Source organism: Episyrphus balteatus, chromosome 3, assembly GCF_945859705.1.
Source record: "Episyrphus balteatus chromosome 3, idEpiBalt1.1, whole genome shotgun sequence".
Lineage (NCBI taxonomy): Eukaryota > Metazoa > Arthropoda > Insecta > Diptera > Syrphidae > Episyrphus > Episyrphus balteatus.
The window spans coordinates 50,968,357-50,990,345 of record NC_079136.1 but is presented as its reverse complement, the minus strand read 5'-3'; the positions used below and the strand labels follow the sequence as shown (position 1 = coordinate 50,990,345).

At 31.1% G+C, this 21,989-nt stretch overlaps 1 protein-coding gene across 1 annotated transcript; it reads left to right on the top strand.

The window, feature by feature from the left end:
- Positions 1–1,877: 1,877 nt before the first annotated feature.
- LOC129916722 (casein kinase II subunit alpha) lies at positions 1,878–14,517 on the top strand. Its single transcript, XM_055996829.1, has 2 exons — positions 1,878–2,263; positions 12,592–14,517. The coding sequence occupies exon 2, from the start codon at positions 12,869–12,871 to the stop codon at positions 13,898–13,900; it is 1,032 nt and encodes a 343-aa protein (XP_055852804.1). The 5' UTR covers positions 1,878–2,263; positions 12,592–12,868; the 3' UTR covers positions 13,901–14,517.
- Positions 14,518–21,989: the final 7,472 nt, after the last annotated feature.

Sequence of the window (21,989 nt, the reverse complement as noted above, 5' to 3'; positions counted from 1 at the left end):
TATACAGATAATTTTTGGTTTTTTGTGAAAAATAAATTTTTTGAATCCAACATGGATGCCATGGCCATCATTGTATATATATTTCTATAGTACTATCATGAAGTCGAATTTAGTATTAGTTCATGTCGCCACTTTTTTGAGGTGGCGCTCAGTGTGTTTTTTTTCATACAAATTCTGATTTTTCAAGTCACCACTAGAGTTCCTAAGATCGTTTTACTTCATGATAGTACTATGGAAATATATATACAATGATGGCCATATGAAAATTTTTGTTTGCATCCAACATGGATGTAATGGCCTTCCCACTTCGGAGTTAAAAAAAAAAAAAACAAAAGCAACATTTTTGACAGACAGCTGCCAAAGTATATGTACAGTGGTGCCAAATGTTTGCATGGATTTCAAAAATCCCGATGTCGTTTTTTTGCACAAAATCTATATAGATAAACAAAAAAACACACCTATTATTAAAGTTCAAATTTCAAATTAAATTGTTGTTTTATACGATTTGATATTCGAAAAAAAAACCAGCAATAATTAGCCTAGTACGCAGCTGAAGAGAAATCTGATTATTTCTTTAATTGAGATTATTTCTTAAATATCAAATTGTAATTCAAAACAGGTTATTATATTGAATTATTTAATTTTTTCTTCTTTCTCTCCAAATGCAAATCAATGTAATCCCACCATAATAAATTCTAAACACCACCTTAAAAATAATCATCGTTAAAATTATATCACCGAACACACCCAATTTGTGACGTGCCCTAACAAATAAACCACCGTTCACACTGAAATTCTTTACAAAAAAAAATTCCAGCACTAACCCACCCACAAATCAAAACACACACAACCATCTCATTCGTGCGTACACGCTACCGGCATTTGTATTCGTGAATAAAAATGTTATCGCCATCTTTGATTCCATAACCTGGCTTCTTCCGTGCGATTTTATATTTTTTTTTCTCAAATCAAAAGAAGTCTGTAATATAAAAAAAAAAATTAAACAAAAAAAACTTCAACTTTTCTTTATAATCAAAATCAATTAAACCGTGAAAAGTAAAAAAGAAAGTACACACCCAATTATCTGAAAAGGAATAAAAAAAAGTAAAAATAAAAAAAAAAAAAAAAACTTCAATCGCATTGCGGTCGCTTTATATTGAAAAAAAAAAAAAGAAAAAAAATCAAAAAAGAAAAAAAAAACGAGCAAGAAGAAGAAAACTTCAGAAGGAATAAGAAAAAAAATAATAAAAAAAAAAAATTTACGCGATTATCTTCTTTTTTTTCTCACATTCAATTCAACGTAGTCGCTCTCGCCTGTACGAACAAACGAGAGAAGACGACACAACGACAGAAAAGAAAGAAAAAAAAAAAAAACGTATGAAGAAAAATTTCTCCGGTATTTTTTCTTCTATCTTCGTTCGATTTTTAAAAACACTATCACTATCTAACTCTTTCTTTCCATTGACAGAATTGTCATCCGTTCATCATATCCTCTCACTCAATGTTTCGTTAAAACGAGCAAGATAGATCGACAACATCATTTTCCAACACTGTGTGTGAAAGAGAACAACCCATACAAAAAATCGCAAGTATATACATTTGTCTCTATCGCCCTGTCATCTCGTCTCGATTCTACTCTTCTTTTCTTTTTTTTTTTTCTTTCCACATTTCGACAAAAAAAAGTTTTTTCGTTCTTCCGTGCTGCTGTGTGACTGTGTGAGAGGCGAACGAAGAAGTTTTTTGGAAAATATTTTTTAACTCGAAAAATATTTTCATTATTTTTCTACACAAATACGGCCACTGCAGCGGAAATTTCGAAACCGACTCCAAAATCATCACGACTTTGAGCAGCTCCAAAGAGCAGCAGGTGAAAAGAAAGAAATAACATCACAATCGCCACCATTCTACTCGCCACCAGAATCATCTTCATCCGCATTTGCAACTGGCCAGCGAGAAGAATTAATGGAAGCCGAGTTGATTGCGGTTTGATATCATTTCAATCATTATCATCATCGACCACCAAGATAATCTGTGATTTCTTGGATAAACCTCAAACAGTTTCGTCGTTATTTTGGGCGAATACATTTGACAGAGGCTTTAAGCCAATTCATCGCTTGTGTTCAACTGAGGTCGGTCATCATCACCACCGCATTGAATCGACGACAACTACAAACAGGAGGAGTCGTCCACAATTGTCGTCGTCGTCGTCGTTGTCGTCGCCGCCTTCCTCGCCACCACATTTTGAAAAGTTTTCAAATCTAAGGTTAGTTAAATTTTTGCCAAAAATTTTATTAATTAAAAAATTTTCAGTAAATGTTCCACAGAAAATCCATTTTTTCATTTTTATTGACGTGAAGTTTTTGAAAATTTATGTTTTATTTTTTTTTTCTTCTCTTTTTGTTGAATGTTGGTTGCGTGTGCCGCGTTTTAGTAGCAAATAATTTCACTTTGCCTCTCCTCGTCGTCATCATTGTCTTCGTTGGTTGGCCCTGTGGCCTCTGTGCTTTTCTTCTGCTTTTGATTCTGCTTGTGTGTCATATTTATTCAAATTGATTAGTTGATAGTTTTTGTATTTGACTGGCCAAAACGCAAAAGAAAAGAATTTTCCGAGGTTCCAAATTCTAAGCTCTCTTCAACGCTTTCACCACGTTTTTTTTTGTTAATAATTGTTGTTGTTGTTTTTTTTTTTCTAGTTTGTGGATGTCATTGTTGAATGGATGATGATGATGGAAAATAGATAAGGTGTTGATTTTGCTTCCTGGGTTGACAATGTTTTTTATTTTTTGCATTTTTTTGTATTTTATTTAATTGATGACAAATGCGATCGGGTGTTGTGATTTTTTTTTCCTAAATGACCAAACCCAATTTATTTTTTTTTTAAATTCGTTTCATTTACTTGCTCATCATGAGCAAAAGCAGGTGATCAGTTGTGCGTATCCATGCACAAGTGTTATTTTGTTCAGCTCCAGTGATTACTGAACATGACTTGATTCAATTTGTTGAATCAAGTCAAACTGAACTAAAAATTGAAACATTGTTGCAGGATTCTTGAAATTCCATTATAAATATTTTGAATAATGTTTCGTTTTGTTTTTGTAATGAGTCATCGGTAACAAGTCAAAATGCTCGATCAGATAAGATAGATAAGTGCGTTTTCTTTTTAGAATTTTATTAAGATAACTTGATTCCAAAATTATGTTTCTGTGTGCCAAATGTTTAAGCTTTTTCGTCACATTTCAGCATAATAGACTTGTGAATGAGTGTCCAAAATCTTATAATTTAATACCTACTAGTTTTTCTTTAAACTGTAAAATGCAGAATCAATTTTTTATTTAATCCAAGGGTTTCAAAATAGCCAATCAAAGTAAATATGGTACTGCCACATGTTGTTGTCATGACAGTATTTTTTTTTTATGGACGATCACACTTGATGAGACTTTTGAGTATGGTTATGACGTCATTTTTATGTCAGAAAGCCAACGCGTTGACAGATTTTGTTGTGCTAGGTTTACACTGTTGTAATGTGTTTTTATAACAAACTTGATCTTCTCGAACGAGGGACTTTCTTGTTCTATTAAAGATTGCTGTATAATCTGGTTTATATCAGTTCTACCAATATATTTAGTATCACAACAAAAACATTACTGTTAAAAAAGGAGCCAAGTTTTCCTATGTTTAAATTATGCTGGCACAAAAAGTATTGAGATGTAAAAGTGTACCAAGTTCTAAAGTTTGGGTTCAAATTCGTATCAATAAAATTTTGATTGTTTTCTTGACAATTTTTCTTTTAATTACCGATTTTTAAAGTCATTTCAAAAATTGCCAAGTAAACAATCAAAATTTTATTGATACGAATTTGAACCCAAACTTTAGAACTTGGTACACTTTTACATCTCAGTACTTTTGTGCCAGCATAATTTAAACATAGGAGAACTTGGCTACTTTTTTAACAGTAATTTTTTTGTTGTGATTTCACTACTTTTTGCAAGGTATGGCTGCAGAATTGAAAATCTCTATATTTGATGAAAATTCAGTGAAAATGGGCAGTTGCCACGCCCCCTGGCTAAAATTCTCAAATTTTAAATTTTTTCCTTTGTATGAACTACCAGCTCTACAATTCTACCAAATTTCAAGATTCTACGATAGTCAGAAGTGCTCTATAATATTTGACGAAAATTCAGCTGAAATGGGCGGATGCCACGCCCCCTGAATTGAAAATCTCAAATTTTCGATTTTTCCCTTTGTATACACCACAAGTCCTATCACCGTGTAAAATTTCAAGTTTCTACGTTAACGGGAAGTTCTCCATAATTTTGATGATCTGTCAGTGAGTGAGTGAGTGAGTCAGTCAGTCAGTCAGTTACGGTTTTTGCGATTTTTGAAGCCCTATATCTCAGAAACTACTCATCGTATTGAAATTTTGTGAGGAGCTTGGTTTTGACAAGCTCAATAAATGTAGTGAGTTTGAAATTTCTAGCATCTTTGGTGTGGAAGTTAGAGGGGGGCCGAAAATGGCCTGAGTTGTTTCCTGTAAATAAGGGTGTAGTGCCAAAGTTGCTAAAGAACTTGGCTGGGCACTACCGTGCCCCTTGATTTGGAGTTTCTTGAAGTTCCTCAACGAATTTCACAAATTATGAACGCATGTCAAATCTTTCGAAATGGGATGACAGATTCTGTCGAATCAATTTTGATATTCTGTCTCCACAAAAGGGTAATGAGAGAGCATACAAACATATTTTGGTATGTTTTTGGCTCTTATTTATTTACCTACATATTCACTAAATTATGTAAAGTAACACCCGTTACATCTTATTTCAATATATTCTCAGACAGTACAATAGTAAGAATACTTTTAATACAATGAAACAAATTAATACACTAAGGGCCAGTTGTACAAATATTTAATCCGTGGTCCAGCAACTTTTATCTTCTGTAATCGGTGGTAAGGTTCCGATATAGCACTGGTGCAAGGTGCACATATATAAAAATAGCCACATCCATGCTTGAACCAAAGTTGACCCGCAGCTAATCCGCCGAAATCGTTGGGTTAAATTCCTGATCCGAGGCTGAACCACGTTTGTACAGCTGGCCCTAAGTGTTGGATGCATTAAAATGCCTAATTTAGTGAATAGGTAAATAAATAAGAGCGAAAACATACAAAAATATGCCTATATCGCTAATTTACTTGAATACTGTCACCAAAAATTTGTTGGCTCAAAAATCACGAATTTCGAGTTATTAATGCAGAAGTTATTGGAATAAAGTAATCTTTAATCCTGCAGAAAATCATTTCTTTCCCTTAAAAACTGACGGAGAAGGAGCACTAGTTTTGATTTAGAAACTTTTACACACCAAAATTGATCGATACTAAATTTAAAACTCGTTTCCTGAAAAAAAACAGTTTTTTTGATTTATGACAGTGTTTAAGTAGATAAGCGTAAGCGATATGCTCTCGTGGAATTACCCAGTATTATAAATTATTTTCGGGTCACATTTTGATATGTGTTTATAATTTGCGATATATTGTGAAGGCACTTTTAGTCATCATCCAGGGTCACGTTAGTGCCCAGCCAATTTCTCTATCAACTTTGCACTACAAACTTATTTACAAAATCCAATGCAGGAAATGTTCTGTTCTACTCCCTCTAACTTCTATACCAAAGGAGCTAGAAACTTCAAATTCGTAACATTTGTTTAAATAGGCCAGAGTTACCACTTCAGTTACTTATCATGAGTAATATCTGAGATAAGTATAAAGGCTTAACTACATACACCACTTTTTGAAGAAGTACAAAAGTGAAAATATTTTTTTTCTGGCTAACGCAATTGTTTTGTGAAAAAGAGTATACAAATTGTTTATTAGACCAAAAAATAAGCTTTCTGCATCATTTGTTTTAATTTTTCAGGTCGAAAAACTATACAGAAATGCGTTTGAAAATGTTCACTTTAGTACTTTTTCACTTTTTGAGCCAATGTAGTTAAGGCTTAAGGTTTCAAAAATCAGAAAAACCGAAACTGACTCACACTCGCTGACAGATCATCAATATTTTGGAAATTTTGCAGATCTACATATCTGATTTGTGAGGCATAGAAAAGAAATAATCGAAAATTTGAGATTTTCCTTTTAGAAGACTTTCTAACTGCCCATTTTCATTGAATTATTTCAAACTGCAGTTCCGATAATGGTTAAATATTAAATTTTTCCCTGAATTATTATAAAACAATAAAGATCACTTCGACTATCGTAGATTTTGTAACTTTGTAAAATGGTAATTTATACAAAGAACATATTTTATAATGTTAGATTTTCTACTCACTTAATTTGAAATATGTAAAATACTTCAAGGAACCTAATCATCGTAAAACCGTGAAATTTCATAATAACGCAACTGACTTAAAAAGCAACAAATACTTGAGATCTTTTATAAAAGATGTGTGAGTATCCACTCATATTGCCAACTCTATGACAAAAAAAAGCTGTAAAATCTCAACAAAAACACAAACTTTTAAAAATGGACTTAAATCACGCACACAAGAAAGGAGGAGGCTACAAGTTCTGAGATTTGGTTTTAAATTTTAATAGATTATATTTTGAATTTTTTTCTTGGCAAGTTTTAAAACATGATCTTTAAATGGAAAATTGACAAACATAAATTGAAAACAAAATCATAGAAATTGATATCGTCTATATCTCAGTAAATTTTTGGCAAGAGTCTCCAAATTATAAGAACTTGGCTTCATTTTTAAATATTATGTTTTTGTTGAGATTTTCTTTTCTGGTCCTTAATAATTACCACCAACACCCTATCACCAAGTACTTTCAAGTTGGATGGATAGTGTTTGGATTAGCACAAAAAAAGGTGCAGAACCAAATGAGTTTGCCCTTACCGAAATACATTCAAAAATCATATAATAGAAACAACAGGTTCCAAATACCATATACTATATATACTCGAATTTCATTATTGGTTGGAATGTTTATAATTTATAGTACGTACAGTTAGTAACACTTTAAAAAACACTTACCCACCGTTCATTTTAAAATCGTCTTTTTTTGTACTTCTTTAAAGAACCAAGGTATTCTCTTACTAAGCAAAAAGGTGATACTAGTGTGTTTGAGATTTACAAAAGTTTAACATTATTTTTTTGCAAGTTAACATGATATGAATTTATTTTAAATAAATAAAATTAGCATTTATTATTGTGTTAACTAAAGTTCTTTGATATTTTTTTTCATAGGTGGCCTTTAGTGCTACAAATATGCGACTTTTTAAGCAATCACGAAATTTCAATAAAATATTGAAATTTAGTGATTCCTTAAAAGTAAATGTAGCTACATTATGTATGTCAAAAAAAAAATGGTAAAAATATTTTTTCCTTTTAAATCGAATTTTCAATCAAAATTATGGGTCTAATTGACCTACAGGTGACAACGGAGGGTTAATAATGATTTTGAGGCTATAATTTTAGGGTGATTTATAAAGCAATTTTATTTCTGTTAAAACATGAGTTCCCAACGTAAGTAAATATTTTGTCAAAAAAAAACCTTTTTTTTATTTTTCCAAAAAAAAAACTATGAATTTTGTTTCCGATAAAAATCAAACCACTGCACAGTGGTGAAAAAGTCAACTGCGACTCACCGTTGTTCATGCGGTTGTAAACAATAAGAATACCCAGCTGATCTTAGAACTTCAATCCACTTGACATTTGGTTAGTTAAATAACAAGTTCTGTCACTTCAAACTTTCAATTCGTTATATTTCTTGAATAAAATTTTTGAAATTTAAAGTAAATGAAATTTTTTTTATATTTTTGAATCGAAAGAGAATTACGTTAAAACAAATGGCAGGTGTATTAGTCGGTTTGTTCTCTAATATTTTTACATGTTTGATATCTTGTGTCCCGTTTACTTGTCTTGGAAATGAACTCTCAGTGAATCACTTATTTTGTGGGGAAAAATGTTAAAAATGGTTTTTTGTTTTATACAATCTAAATATGAGTATGTCAACGTGTCGTTAAAAATTATATGTTTTTGAAAAGTGTGTCATGTCTAGTTAAAGAATATATGTTTTTTTTCTTTCGCACTAATTTGCAACGCCTTTTTTTTTTGGTTTGAATCCTACTAGAATTTGGAATTTCACGTATGGAATTTTATGGCGTTTGGCGTTCGAATCAAAAGAAGAACCGGAAAGTTAAAATTTTTGAATATGTTCTGGATAAATATAGTATTTCAGAAGAAAATATCGACATCTGCAAGCAGATTAATAATCATTTTTAGCAAAAAACAAAACCGACTTCCATGGATCATGGTTTTTATGGTTTTTAAAATAGTTCCTATGGCTTAAAGTGAACGAAATTAAAATGGGACCACACTGCAGCCACCAGCTTTCCAATACAAAAAGAATTATCAAAATTGGTTCACTCAGTCCAAAGTTATGCGGTAACAAACATAAAAAAAAAAAAAAAAAAATACAGACGAATTGAATACCTCCTCCTTTTTGGAAGTCGGTAAAAATAAAATAAGCTTTTTTCTGCAAGTTTTGACAAAAAGTGGAAATCAGCTAGTTTGAGAAATGACTGATTTCGCGTGAAATAAATAAAGATGTAGAAAATTGTTTTTATTACAAACTGTCGTGTTTAAATTACATTTTGTGTCAAATAAAAATATTAAACCGAGAGAAAGAATTTTTTACGTCTAGCATATGTATATGGATCGGTCCACTGTGCACTGCTGGGCACTGAAAAATTCCGTTTTTTACAGGCATTTACTCCTATGTGCGTAATGAGTAATTTTTTTTTTTTAACTCACTTTTATAATCTTACACACTAATGACGCATTTGAAGCTTAAATGAATTATCATTATTCACTTTATTGAAAACATACGACAACAACTGCTAAACAAAAATGATCAAAAAGTTTGATGTTTATTACATCGAGCTGTGGTGGGCATTATGTTCAAGTACAATCGAACTTCCATAGTTCGAACATCCGTAACTCGAACTACCTTAAGTCGAATTTTTGAATTACTCAAATTTGTTTGAGTTTTCAACTTTATTTTCATGAATTTCGTTGAACTTCTGTATCTCGATGTTTTCTTTTTATCGAATGGTTTAAATTGCGCTTGATGGCCAAAAGTCTGTTTAACATGAACTTTTGCTCTCAATCGGGAAAATCCCCATTTATTTCAATTTTTTAAACTCATTGCAATTTAATGTGATTAGTTTGTTAATTAGGTACCTACTAAGTATCTTACTTAACCTAAAGGTTTCCTCTAAAATGGGGAAACCCCTTTTTGTTTCCCCTTTTGCTTTAATTTTTGAAAAACATTTTGGTCTCCTTTTACTATGATTAACCTAAAATCTTAGAAGTGTGCTTAATTTCTTGTCATCTGGGAAGAATTAAATAGAGAAATAAAATTTAACGTTTGATGGCATCCCAATTACACTGGACAAAAATTACTTTTGTATGTTAGGTAAAGAAATATGAATTTCAGAAATTATACCTGACATATTGTCTGAAATAAATATTTCTAATGGAGGCGAGGCCTAAGGAAGAGTGATGCCTTTGATTAAATTCTGAATGTTTTTCACTTGCTTTTAAATTTGTCTGTAGTTTTGTTTTAAAATTTCTTGTGATATCCATGATGTGGTATCACAACGGACCAAACATGGTCTAACTGAAGGCTATCAGCTGTGGTGACAGTGTCTTCATAAAGAAAATTTAGACTATGAAATATAAGTTACCTCCAGGTATACCTACTTAACATCGAATAGTATGTATTTATAAAGTAATTCATGAAATTAAAGTATTCAACAAATCAAAATGCAATAAAGAACATCAACGAAGGATAGCTAATTTGCTTTTTAACAATAAATGTACAATTTTTATTTTCAGTTCTTTAACTCGAATTTTTCTTTTTCCGTTTTGAGAGTTGTTTTTGTTTACTGTGCAAAATGTTACGCAGCAACGTTACCAATATAAATCTTACACGTAACTTTTTCACACTATTTATTCGCCTCCCGGTTTTGTACTGTTCGATTTCAGAGGCAGGTGTTCTTGCATTTGTTTGAATTAGGAGTTTTTAGGCCTATATTTCTTTTTAGTTTGCGGAAGTACCGGAACGTATGATATAGTTTTTTGACAGAAATCTCATGAACATGATAGCTGAATCGGTTTATTTTTTGGGAGACAATACTTCTAACATTAATGTATGCTTCCTCGGATCTTCGTAAATCTATATTTTTGTACCACTTCTACATATTTGTACCACAGGTTGGTTTTCTTTCGTTTCTTCAGTTATCAGTTTATCACCAATAAAATTGTACTGTCCACGTTTCCTTGTTTGACTCAGATCCCGTTTCTTTTACAATTTACAGAAGTATATAATATAGATTATACATACAGTGCTGCTAGAAACATTCCGGATTTTTTTGTCATTTTCATCAATTGAAATTTTAAAACCTTAAACTGGAACCAAATATAGTTTTAATATTTTTTCTAGGTCGTAAATATATCAGTTAAGGAATTCCAACAGAAAATAATGATCTTTAATACATACAAAAATTTTAAAAATTGAAAAATTAATGAGAGGCAGAATTTCGGCTGTGAAAAACTAACCGGATTTTTTAATGTTAGTGTTCAAAATTAATATTTTGTTCAGTAACCTTTGTTTTTGAAGACTGCTCGGCACCAACGAGACATGGAGTCGGCCAAATTAAATAAAATAGACAGGAATATGCACGCAGTCATTTTTCAAAGCCACAAGTACGTTAGTTTCTGAGGTGTGCTTTCTTTTCACTGCTCGTCACTTAAAGATAGCCCACAAATTTTCAATCGGGTTCAAGTCAAATAATTGTTACTGCTTTTCTAAGCCAGGAGTATTGTCTGCCCCAAACTACTGTTTTACGAGCTTTTAAGAATTTTTGGCATCATAAATAGCAGGAAGAGCCAATGTAAAGACGTTTCTTTCTGCTTTTATGGAGTCATTATCGACTCCAACATCTCTCTATTCTTTAAATGATCCATTATTCCGTTGATTTGGTGTACGGCCAGAGCCTGCAGTTGAAAAAACAAAACCCAAACCATCGCTGATCCTCCGCTGTGTTCATGGTAGGGAGTATATTTTTTTGGTTTCAAACATGTGAATGTTTTACACTCGGAATAACACAAGTAAAAATTGCCTTTATCACTGAAAAGAATATTTTTCCGTTATGTATTAAAGATCATTATTTTTTGTTGAAATTGCGTAACTGATATATAAACGACATAGAAAAAATATTAAAACAATATTTGGTTCCACTTTTGAGTTATAAAATTTCCATTGATAAAAATGACAAAAAAAAATCCGGAATGTTTTTAGCAGCACTGTACATCGGTGTCTCCAAGTCAATCCTCTCTTTTTTCTTACTCAAACGCTCGCACTGTGTTTTTATAATATTTTAAGGGTATTCTTAATCAATTGAAGTGCGGGTTTATTATAAATAAAAATGTGTTAGTAGAAATTATGATGTGCCGAAAATGAATGTGAACTTGTTAACATGGTTTCCAACATGAACCTTGGCAACGAAAAATTGATATTTTCTTGTTTTATTTCTGCATAATCGAAAAGAATGCAGACAAAAAAAAAAATAATAATCAGTGCAAGTAGAATTTATAAAGTATTTAGGTTTTAAATGAAATGATTTTTCTTTCTTCTGTCATATAGCAAACAATGAAAATGGAAACCTTGTGCATTATCAAGGTTGCAATAAATTCAGTCAGTTCATTATCCATAAGTTCACCTCAGTGACTCTTCTTTTTTTTAAAAGAAGCCAACCAACATAATAAAACTGACAATCACTTTTGCCTGAGATATTTAAACAGGAAGCTTTTTTTCCCATTGTGAACTGCGTTGTTCATTTAAGCATTATAATCCACTACATGACTATAATATGACTATATTTAAGGCAAAGGAAACTCGCGTGTTTGCACACAAAAAAAAAAAAAACTTTGTTCATCCCTCTACTTTTGTTGCTTTGCTAATTTTATTTAGTTGTTTTGTATCTTCTCTACACTATCTTCTGTGTGTCTAACAATAAGTAGCTTCAACTCGCACACAAAATATAATTTTAGAACCAAAATATTGATCAATATAATATTTTTTCATCGTCGCCGCAACACAAGTAACAAATGTTTACATTTTTCTTCCATATCGTCATCATCGTCCAACTTCGTTGTCGTCGTTAATAGTTGCTATCTTTGCCTTAATTGTTGTGTTGTCAACGTTAAAACAAACTCTTACACTCAGATTGCTTCCAGGTCAAAATCGTAAAATAACAAAATAAAAAAAAAAGAAGAAGAAAATTACACAAATTCTCCCTCACAAAGATTTAAAAAAAAGCCAGACTTAATGAAACAAAGAAAAAACAATTAGCATCGATTTGTTTATCCATTGACTGGAAAAATGCACACCAAGCACTAACAGAATGGAAATATTGCAACCTCCATACGATTGTATGAGGTCTCGCATTGTTTTTTCCCTTCATTTTCGAAACAATATTCGACATACTGCTGAGTTGTGTTACTAAATTTAGCTTTTTGTTTTATTTTCAGAGATTTTTACAAGAAACACGATTACGGTTGGCTTGCCTACGCATCTGAAAGCAGTGGAGAAGACAGCGAGTTAAGTACTACACAACATAGTAACGGAGAATTTGGCGTCGGCTCCATCACGAACTCTAGAAAAAAACGTGTTTTGACTGCCAGTAGCACTGCGCGTCGCACCACCAACCAACAACCAAATACCACCACCATAAACAACCTCCTCCCATTAAGTAACAGAAACAACCGCAACCGCCGCCGAAGCACCAGTCTCGATTCACTAGAAACGATGACATTACCGAGCGCTGCACGCGTTTACACTGACGTAAATGCACACAAACCGGACGAATACTGGGACTATGAGAATTATGTCGTTGACTGGGCCAACCAGGACGACTATCAATTGGTCCGTAAACTGGGACGTGGCAAATACAGTGAAGTCTTCGAAGCAATTAACATAACAAACAGCGAGAAATGCGTCGTGAAAATTCTCAAGCCTGTCAAAAAGAAGAAAATCAAGCGTGAAATTAAAATTCTAGAGAATTTACGTGGCGGCACCAATATCATTACTCTATTGGCCGTTGTCAAGGATCCCGTCTCCCGTACGCCAGCTCTGATCTTTGAACATGTCAACAATACAGACTTTAAGCAACTGTACCAGACTCTGACCGACTATGAGATACGTTACTATCTCTTTGAGCTGCTCAAGGCGCTGGATTATTGTCACAGCATGGGCATTATGCATCGCGATGTTAAGCCTCACAATGTTATGATTGATCATGAGAATCGCAAATTGCGTCTAATCGATTGGGGTTTGGCGGAATTCTATCATCCCGGACAAGAGTACAATGTCCGTGTGGCTTCACGTTATTTCAAAGGCCCAGAGCTATTGGTGGATTATCAGATGTACGACTATTCGCTGGACATGTGGTCGTTGGGCTGTATGCTGGCATCGATGATATTCCGTAAGGAGCCATTCTTCCATGGACACGATAATTATGATCAGCTAGTGCGTATAGCTAGGGTGCTGGGCACCGAAGAACTGTATGCCTATTTAGATAAATATAATATCGAGCTGGATCCGCGATTCCACGATATATTGCAGAGGCATTCGCGCAAGCGATGGGAGCGATTTGTGCATTCGGACAATCAGCATTTGGTATCGCCCGAAGCTTTGGATTTTCTCGATAAATTGCTGCGCTATGATCATGTTGAGCGGCTGACAGCTCGCGAAGCTATGGCACATCCATACTTTTTGCCAATTATAAATGGACAAATGACTTTGCATAATTCATCATCGAAAGCGAGTAGCCAACAATAGGAGAGATCAGAAAAAAAAGATGGGGAACAACAACAGAAGAGTGTCGTAGTAGTTGGTGAGGAATCAATAATTATTAAAAACGAAGAAGAAGAAAAAGATGAGGAAGCAGTTGTATTAGAACAACCAGAAAAACAACAAACAACAACACCACCAGCTGATAAGGAGGAGGAGGAGGAGGGGGAAACTATGATGGATGAAAGTTTGATAAGTGCTATAAAAAGCAGTTAGTCAACCGCAAATATATAATACAAAATTAAACAAAAAAGCACACATTATTACCACCACAACCAACCAACATCTCAATAAAAACAACAACAACAACAGCTAAAATAGTTGCTCTCTCTCTCTCTCTCTCTTACTTTCTTTCTCTCTTCCACCACAAGAATCCATTCTCAATTTTTCAAAAATCTGCTTCGAAGGAAATTGAAAACAAAAAATAAACAAAAAAACACATAAAATATATAAATACTATTATTTACGGCAAAGAAACAAAAATAAAAAAACAAAACTTAAAATTTGAAAGTTTTAATAAGAAACAAAAATAAAATTAAAATTAAAAAAAAAAAACCAACAGAAATAAAAACTAGAAACAATAAATTTGTACATTTTCTCCTCTAGTTTTTCCCATTAGGACTCAATTTTCCTCTCTCTCTCTTTCTTTCTCTCTCTCTCTCTCTCTCTTGTTCTTTTTTCTCGTTGTTTATTTTGTTTTCACAAAATCCATAATTTTCTTGAGATTTATTTCTTTTTTCTTGTCCAAATGAAAAGAAGAAAAACAAAAACTGAATAATAAATATTTAACAGAGAGAAGTATATATATTTTTTACTTTTTCTAAGAAATATTTTTATTTTCTTTATTACGTCATTTTTTAACAACAACAACAAAACAAAATATATTGGGAGAGAAACAAAAAAAAAAAACATAGGTACATCATTAATAATTATTATAAATTGTTTTCTTTTCATCGAACTCTGGCCTCGTCTCATTTTTATTTTTTTGTTTTGTTTTTTGTTTAACTTTGAAAACCTTCCACATCAGCCCCCGAGAAGAAATCCACATCCTTATTTTTTTTCTATCACAAAATTATTGTAATTAAGTTCTAATTATTTGTATTCTTTCTTTTTCAATTGTTAAAACAAAAAAACAATATACAATTAAAAAAAAAAAAAAAAAACCAAGCATATTCAATTGAAAATAAGAAACAAACATAAACAAAAAAGAAAAATATGAGACCCATCATTATTAATATTATTATTATAATTATAACAGTTATTATAATTAATAAAAAAGAAAACTAAAAAAAAAAAACGAATAAAAAATCTTTAAAAACAAACTAAAGTGGATTTTTTTTTTTAAATTGAGAAAATTTAACCAACCAACCAACAACAAAACGAAAAGACCCTAAATTTAATTAAAATGAGAAAAGAAGAAAAAAACTGAATTTTAATAAAAAAAAGGACACACAGAACATTGTAATAAAAATAAATTGTTAAACTATATATATAAAGGATAATAATTATATACATTTAAATAAAATTAAACAAACAAAAAAAGTAAATTGTGAACTTTTTTTTTCTTGTTTATATCAACCTATACATATTTTAGATATATATTTTTTTTTATTTCCTTAAGTTTAAATGTTAACTTTAAATCATATTTACATTATTTTTTTGATTTTTAATTTTTCTCTTTTTTTGTAGTATACTTTTGGGTGTGATCCTATTTGTCGCTTTTTTTCTAAGAACGGGATCATATTCAAAAAGTTTATAAGTGACAAATAGAGTTCCGAAAAAAATAAAAAAGAGGAGAATTAGGGAGATGGTTATTGGTTTTATAAATTGAATGAAACACGGTATATTTTTCATTCAAAACATATTAAATGCTTTATTTTTTATTTTAATTCTTCATAGAAAAAAAAAATAAACGAAAAAAAAAAACAAACAAATGTTCCCTGTTTTATAAAACAAACAAAAATATATACATATAAATATATTAACAAAATAAGAATAACGAACAGATTAAAAAAAAAAAACAATTTTTTAAATAGAAATAGAATTAAAAAAAAAATTAAATAAAGATTTATGATACATTTATGAGTAAGATTGAACAAAGTTTAGACACATCCTTTGAGGTAATGATAAATAAAAAAAAAAAAAAAACAAAAAAAAAAAATACATATTATTTAAAAAATTTATTATTATTATTTTTTATTTTTTTTTAAACAAATTAAAAGAAGAGACAAGTTGGCAATTATTATTATAAACAATTAACTAAATGCAAAGTATAAAAGAAGATCGTACACATTTTGCGTATAGGAAAATAATAATATTTAATAAATAACAATAAAAGAAATAAGCAAAAACAAAATAAACCAATTTAAAAGATTTTTTTTTTAAATATTATTTTTGTATGTATGTATGTATATCTATACATAAATATATTTATACATACATATATAATGTATGCAAAGATATTATGATGATGATAATAAATAAACAAGAAAAAAATAGTGTAATAAATAAAAAGAAAAATATGATAAAAAAAACTAAAAAAAATACAAAATATTTTAGATTTATCCATTTCGATTTCTGTTTAAATATTTATAGGTGTTAGTAAATAATGTTCGTCTTTTCGTAGGTATGTATTTCGTTTTATAAGATAATTCCTTACTAATTAAGACTTATTTTCTGGTAAATCAAGAGACACCGTAGTGCTCATTCTAGTTTGCGAGGAGCTTTAAAACTCTATATATATTTATTCACAAGAAACAAGTCTTAATCTCAAAAAAGCTATAGGTTTTTAAATATAGCTGGTTAATGATAAAACTTGAGGATTTCCCGTTATCGAAGAAACTTTGAATATTGCACAGTGATTTCTCTTGTGCATAAAAGAAAGGTACATATTCAGCCCTATCGCGAGTTTCACGTGGAATGTTTTCCGTCCGGAATATATTTGTTCGCCCGGAATTTTAAAAGCTATCATGAGTTTCGCCCGAAGGGAATTTACATTTTCCGCTAGGGATGGCGGTTGTTAGTACAAAAACCGGTTTTCAGTTTTTTGCTTGATTTGACAGTCAAAAAAAAATTTAACCTAATTTGTCAATCAAAAAAAAACTTTTCGAAGTTTTTTTAGTTTGATTTTGTCATAAGCGTTCTTAACTCACTCTTAGTAGGAGTTTGGAGGAATTTTTAAATCTAAATATAAATGAAAATTTATAATTATATGGTTAGTTGAGAGAGGAAATGAATGTTTTGAGGGTTTTCAGTTTTTTGTCTCGTCGGGTCTTTTTATTTGTTCGACGTTTTTGAAGAATACCTCGCAAATTACCTCAAAATACTGGGAGACATTCGAACGTGAACAACTTTTGGCCCGGAACTCACAAATTAGGGAAAAGAGAAATTCAATTTTTCACGTGAACAAGTGGAATCTTGTTCACGTGAAACTCACGATAAGGGTGATTGAAAATTTGAATGCTTACATTAATGTATGTGGCAGAATGGTAAACGCATTTAAATTTTTAATAATTATTACATAGAAGAGTTCGTTTACTTAAAAATTAACCTAAATTTCTTTTGTCTGTCATACAGCTGTAAGAAATGAGTTAAGTTGGTAAAAAATTTGAATTAAACATCAATTTCTGTAACAAATCTTATTGAATGTATTTTACGTTTATGGTCGTTATTATGAAGTACAAATTCGAAAGATTTGGCAAATGCTCATGTCGTAGTATTGAGATTAGAAAACTAAAACTAAACTAGTGTGGCACGTATGTCAGACTTAACATACGTGCCACACTAGTTTTTTAATAGTATATTACCGCACCAGCATTCCTACAAACCTACTTTTCATAAAAATGGCTCTAATGATCTTGAATAAAATATTTGAAGTGAAAAAAGTATTTTTGAAATCTTATTAATGGTTCTTGTTCATTTTCCTACGTTCTTGTAGTAGTTACTCAACTGATTTCAACGAAATTCCTTTTACAGAATCTTTTGAATACCCGTAATATTAAAATTTGGCAAGCTAATTAAAAAAACTGAAGAAACTACCTATAAAACCAACTTAAACATATACCACTTCCTATAGTTCTCTCCAGCATCAGCAGAAGGGTACGTACCTGAATTATCTATAGTGAAGAAACATTCCATTCAAAATATGTACAGTGCTGCTAAAAACATTCCGGATTTTTTTGTGATTTTCATCAATTGAAATGTTATAACACAAAACTGGTATAAAATATTGTTTTAATATTTTTTCTAGGTCGTTAATATATTAGTTAAGCAATTTCAACAGAAAAAAAGGATCTTTAATACATACAAAAAATTTTAAAATGAAGTAGAGTCAGAATTTCAGCTGTGAAAAACTAACCGGATTTTTCAAGGATTTCGATTCCCGTTGTTTAGGTAACGGTTTTAAGCGTCATTTCAATACAATTTTTGTTTGCAGTGACAAACAAAGTTGTTAGCTTTGTGAATTGTATAAATTATTTAATGGAATAACGGAAAAAAACGCATTATAGTCATCAAATTCGTTATTGAGTTGTAGAACATTTTCAAGCCGAAATAAAACAAAATATTATCCCTTTGGGATGTTAAAAATTGAAACGTCAAGTGAGTTTGATATCATCAAAAAGTAAAAAAGCGAAAAATTAGTTGAAGTAGATCAATTGGGTGGATGCCATCACAAAATATCCCTAAAAACTGATAGGCGAATACAGAGTTTTTTGATAAAAAATCCTTTTGCGGCTTCTAAAACGATTTGTGCGGAGCTTAATCTGCTTTCAACATCAAGTACAGTTAGAAAGGATTTGAGAGATTTGGTCTTTATGTCTTTCGGTTAGGAAAAAGACCATTTCTTTATACTAAGCATTGTCTAAAAAGGTAGGCAATGAAAGGATCTTAAGGAACACTTTAAATTTGAAAATAAAAATACTTCATCATGGTTGTATTTTCAAAAAAACATCTGAGTTGCTCGATAACAAAACGCAAAAATATGCTTTTCAGTGATAAAAGCAAATTTAGCTTGTTTTATTCCGATTATGAAATGGTTCAAACATGGACATGTTTGAAACCAAAAAAATATGCTCCCTATCGTGAAGCACAGCAGAGGATCAGTGATGGTTTGGGTTTTTCAGCTGCAGGCTCTAGCCCGTTTCACAAAATCAAGGGAATTATGGATCATTTCCAAAATAGAGAGATGTTGGAGTCGATAATGGCTCCATTAAAGGAGAAATAAATGCCTTTACGTCGCCTCTTTCTGCAAGTTATGATGCCAAAAATTCTTAAAAGCCCATTAAACAGAAGTTAGGGGCAGACAATACTCCTTGCTTAGAATAGCCGTAAAAATTAGCCGACTTGAACCCGATTAAAAATTTGTGGGCCATCTTTAAGTGACGGGTGGAAAAGAAAAAGCAGATTTCAGCAACTAACGTACTTGTAGCTTTGAAAAATGACTGGGAGCATATTCCTAGTTCTATTTTATTTTATTCGGCCTAGTCCAAGTCTCGTTGGTGCCAAGCAGTCTTCAAAAAGAAAGGTTACTGAGCAAAATATTAACTTTGAAAATTAACTTTAAAAAATCCGGTTAGTTTTTCACAGCTGAAATTCTGACTTTACTTCATTTTAAAATTTTTAAATTTTTTGTATGTATTAAAGATCATTTTTTTCTGTTGAAATTGCTTAACTAATATATTAACGACCTAGAAAAAATATTAAAACAATATTTTGTACCAGTTTTGTATTATAACATTTCAATTGATGAAAATCACAAAAAAATCCGGAATGTTTTTAGCAGCACTGTATGTCAATAAAACCAAGTTTATTTTCGAATTTTTCGGTTCACTACGGTGTATTCGTACTTTTGTTTTTAGACTTTTATTATAAAGAATGCGGTGTAATTTAGTTAGGAGCTAGGAGGCGAAATGTAATAACCTTTACCTCACTCTTCATTGTGTTCTCCTGTGCTATAAGATTACTATAAAAGTAAGTACATATTTAGTTATGCAATCATGCATACATAAGAAGAGATCGAAAGTAAAAAAGTTTTGTAAGTATTAGGAATTGGAAAAGAAGATATAAATAATAGTCCAGTGCATTTATAATGTTCATATATGGGAGACCCAGCAGTTTGCACTAGGCTTGTGTAGTTCGCGAACGAACTAGTTCAATGAACTAGTTCATCTTGGTGAACTAGTGAACTTAGTTCACTTACTTAGTTCAATTTAGTTCGCGAATAGCGAAAAAGATTTGTTTCAACAAACTAAACAGCAACCTAAAGCAGTCGTAATATGACATAACAAACAGCTTGCGCTCATCTTACATTAACCTTTTTTTTATATATTTTTTGGGTGAAAGGAAGTCCCATCTGTAAAGGGAATTTTCAAATTTGGTCCTTGTCTCCTTCTCTTATAACGACAGCCCCTTTTAACCCGACAGACGTTTAAAGAAGGGGTGCAGAAACCAAAAGGCATATTAAATTGCATCCAATTCTTTGTTGAGCGAAATCAGTTCTTCTGCTCTTCCTCAAGATTTAGATGTCGGTAAAACAAAAGGTCGCTTGCGCCAGTATCTATCTGCGTTTCTTCTTCAAGCACCACTTACTCTTATTTCTGAGCAAGAACAAAAAAACAAGTAGCATCTTGGTCCTTGCATTACTATGATTTCGATTTAATGAAAGCAAAACGTACTTCTTCTAGACTTTCGTCAGGAACCAGAAAGCTCGACAAGTATATGAACGAAATTAAGAATATTTTTAGGTTGTATTTGTTTAATTATGTAGAATGCGTCAATTTTACATAAATTTGGATACAGTTTGTACAAACTAATTTTGGTTTTTAATTCTAACAAAACCAGAGTGATTAAAATAAATTGAACTAAAATGAACTAGTTCAGAACTAGTTCAGTAGCGTGATTTGAACTAAAGTGATCGATCACTCAAATGAACTAAAGTGCCCAACTCTAGTTTGCACTACCCCCAAATTTTTTTTGCTCATTTGATAGAGCATTGGCTGAATATCTTGGATCCTAGTTTTTGTTGAATATCTCGATTTCCATTTATCCTACATAAAAGTTGTTTATACAAAAAACGTAGGCAATTACATTTCGCGTCATTTATGTTAAGAACTCTTTTTCGATATTCTGAATATTAAAAAAGATACAATCCAAAAAAGTAAAACAAGACGAAAAAAATGACAATTTTGAGCACTTTTTATCAAAATTATGAAAAAACCTTCCGAGAGAAGATTATTTACCTTGAAATTCTCTACAACTCTGCTTTTAAACTTTTTTTGTACCGCTATAAATACAAAAGTTATTAAACCTCTTTTTTGTTAAAAAATGCTCCTTTTTGTTTGTGTTTTTTATCTTTACTTTTTTCTTAATTTTTTTTTACCAAATATTGAATTTTTAATGATTAGTGAGTATTTTATAGATTTATGTTACAAGAGAAAATTCAGGACCTGCAATTTTTTTTGTTGTTTTTTTTTTTTTACTTTTTTGGCTTGTAACTGTTTTAGTATTCAGAATATTTTTAACATAAAAGACGCGAAATTTAATTGCCTACGTTTATTGTATATACAACTTTTATGTAGGATAAATAGAAATCGAGATATTCAACAAAAACTAGAATCCAAGATGGCGGCCGAAAGGTGAATTTCGCGAGTGCGAAAAATCAGGGTAATGATATTCAGCCAATGTTCTATCGAATGAGCAAATTTGGGGGTGGTAAAAACTACTGGGTCAAATTATAAATGCACTGGACTATAAGGATTGGGTAAGTATTTGGTGGAACAAGCGATAATAACAGTTCCGACAGGTGAGCTTTTGGTTAATGATTGGTTTGGATATTAAAAAGGGGTGAAAATAAGTTTAAATGCAGCAGCAGGAAGAGAATAATATTCTAGAAAAAGTGAGCTAAAAAATTATCAAAAGGAACTAAATGAAGATTTGAGTAAAAAAAGTTTACGAAGGAATTTTAAGAGTTACCAATCAGTGTTCCAAACATGTCGAAGCAAGTTGTTAAATTTAAGTTTTAATATTTTTTAAAGGTAGCTTATTTGAAAAAAATTTAAAATTCGCTTTTAAAATTAAA

Excerpts from the sequence above, each read along its gene's own strand:
- LOC129916722 (XM_055996829.1), top strand. The coding sequence starts at position 12,869 with ATGACATTACCGAGCGCTGCACGCGTTTACACTGACGTAAATGCACAC.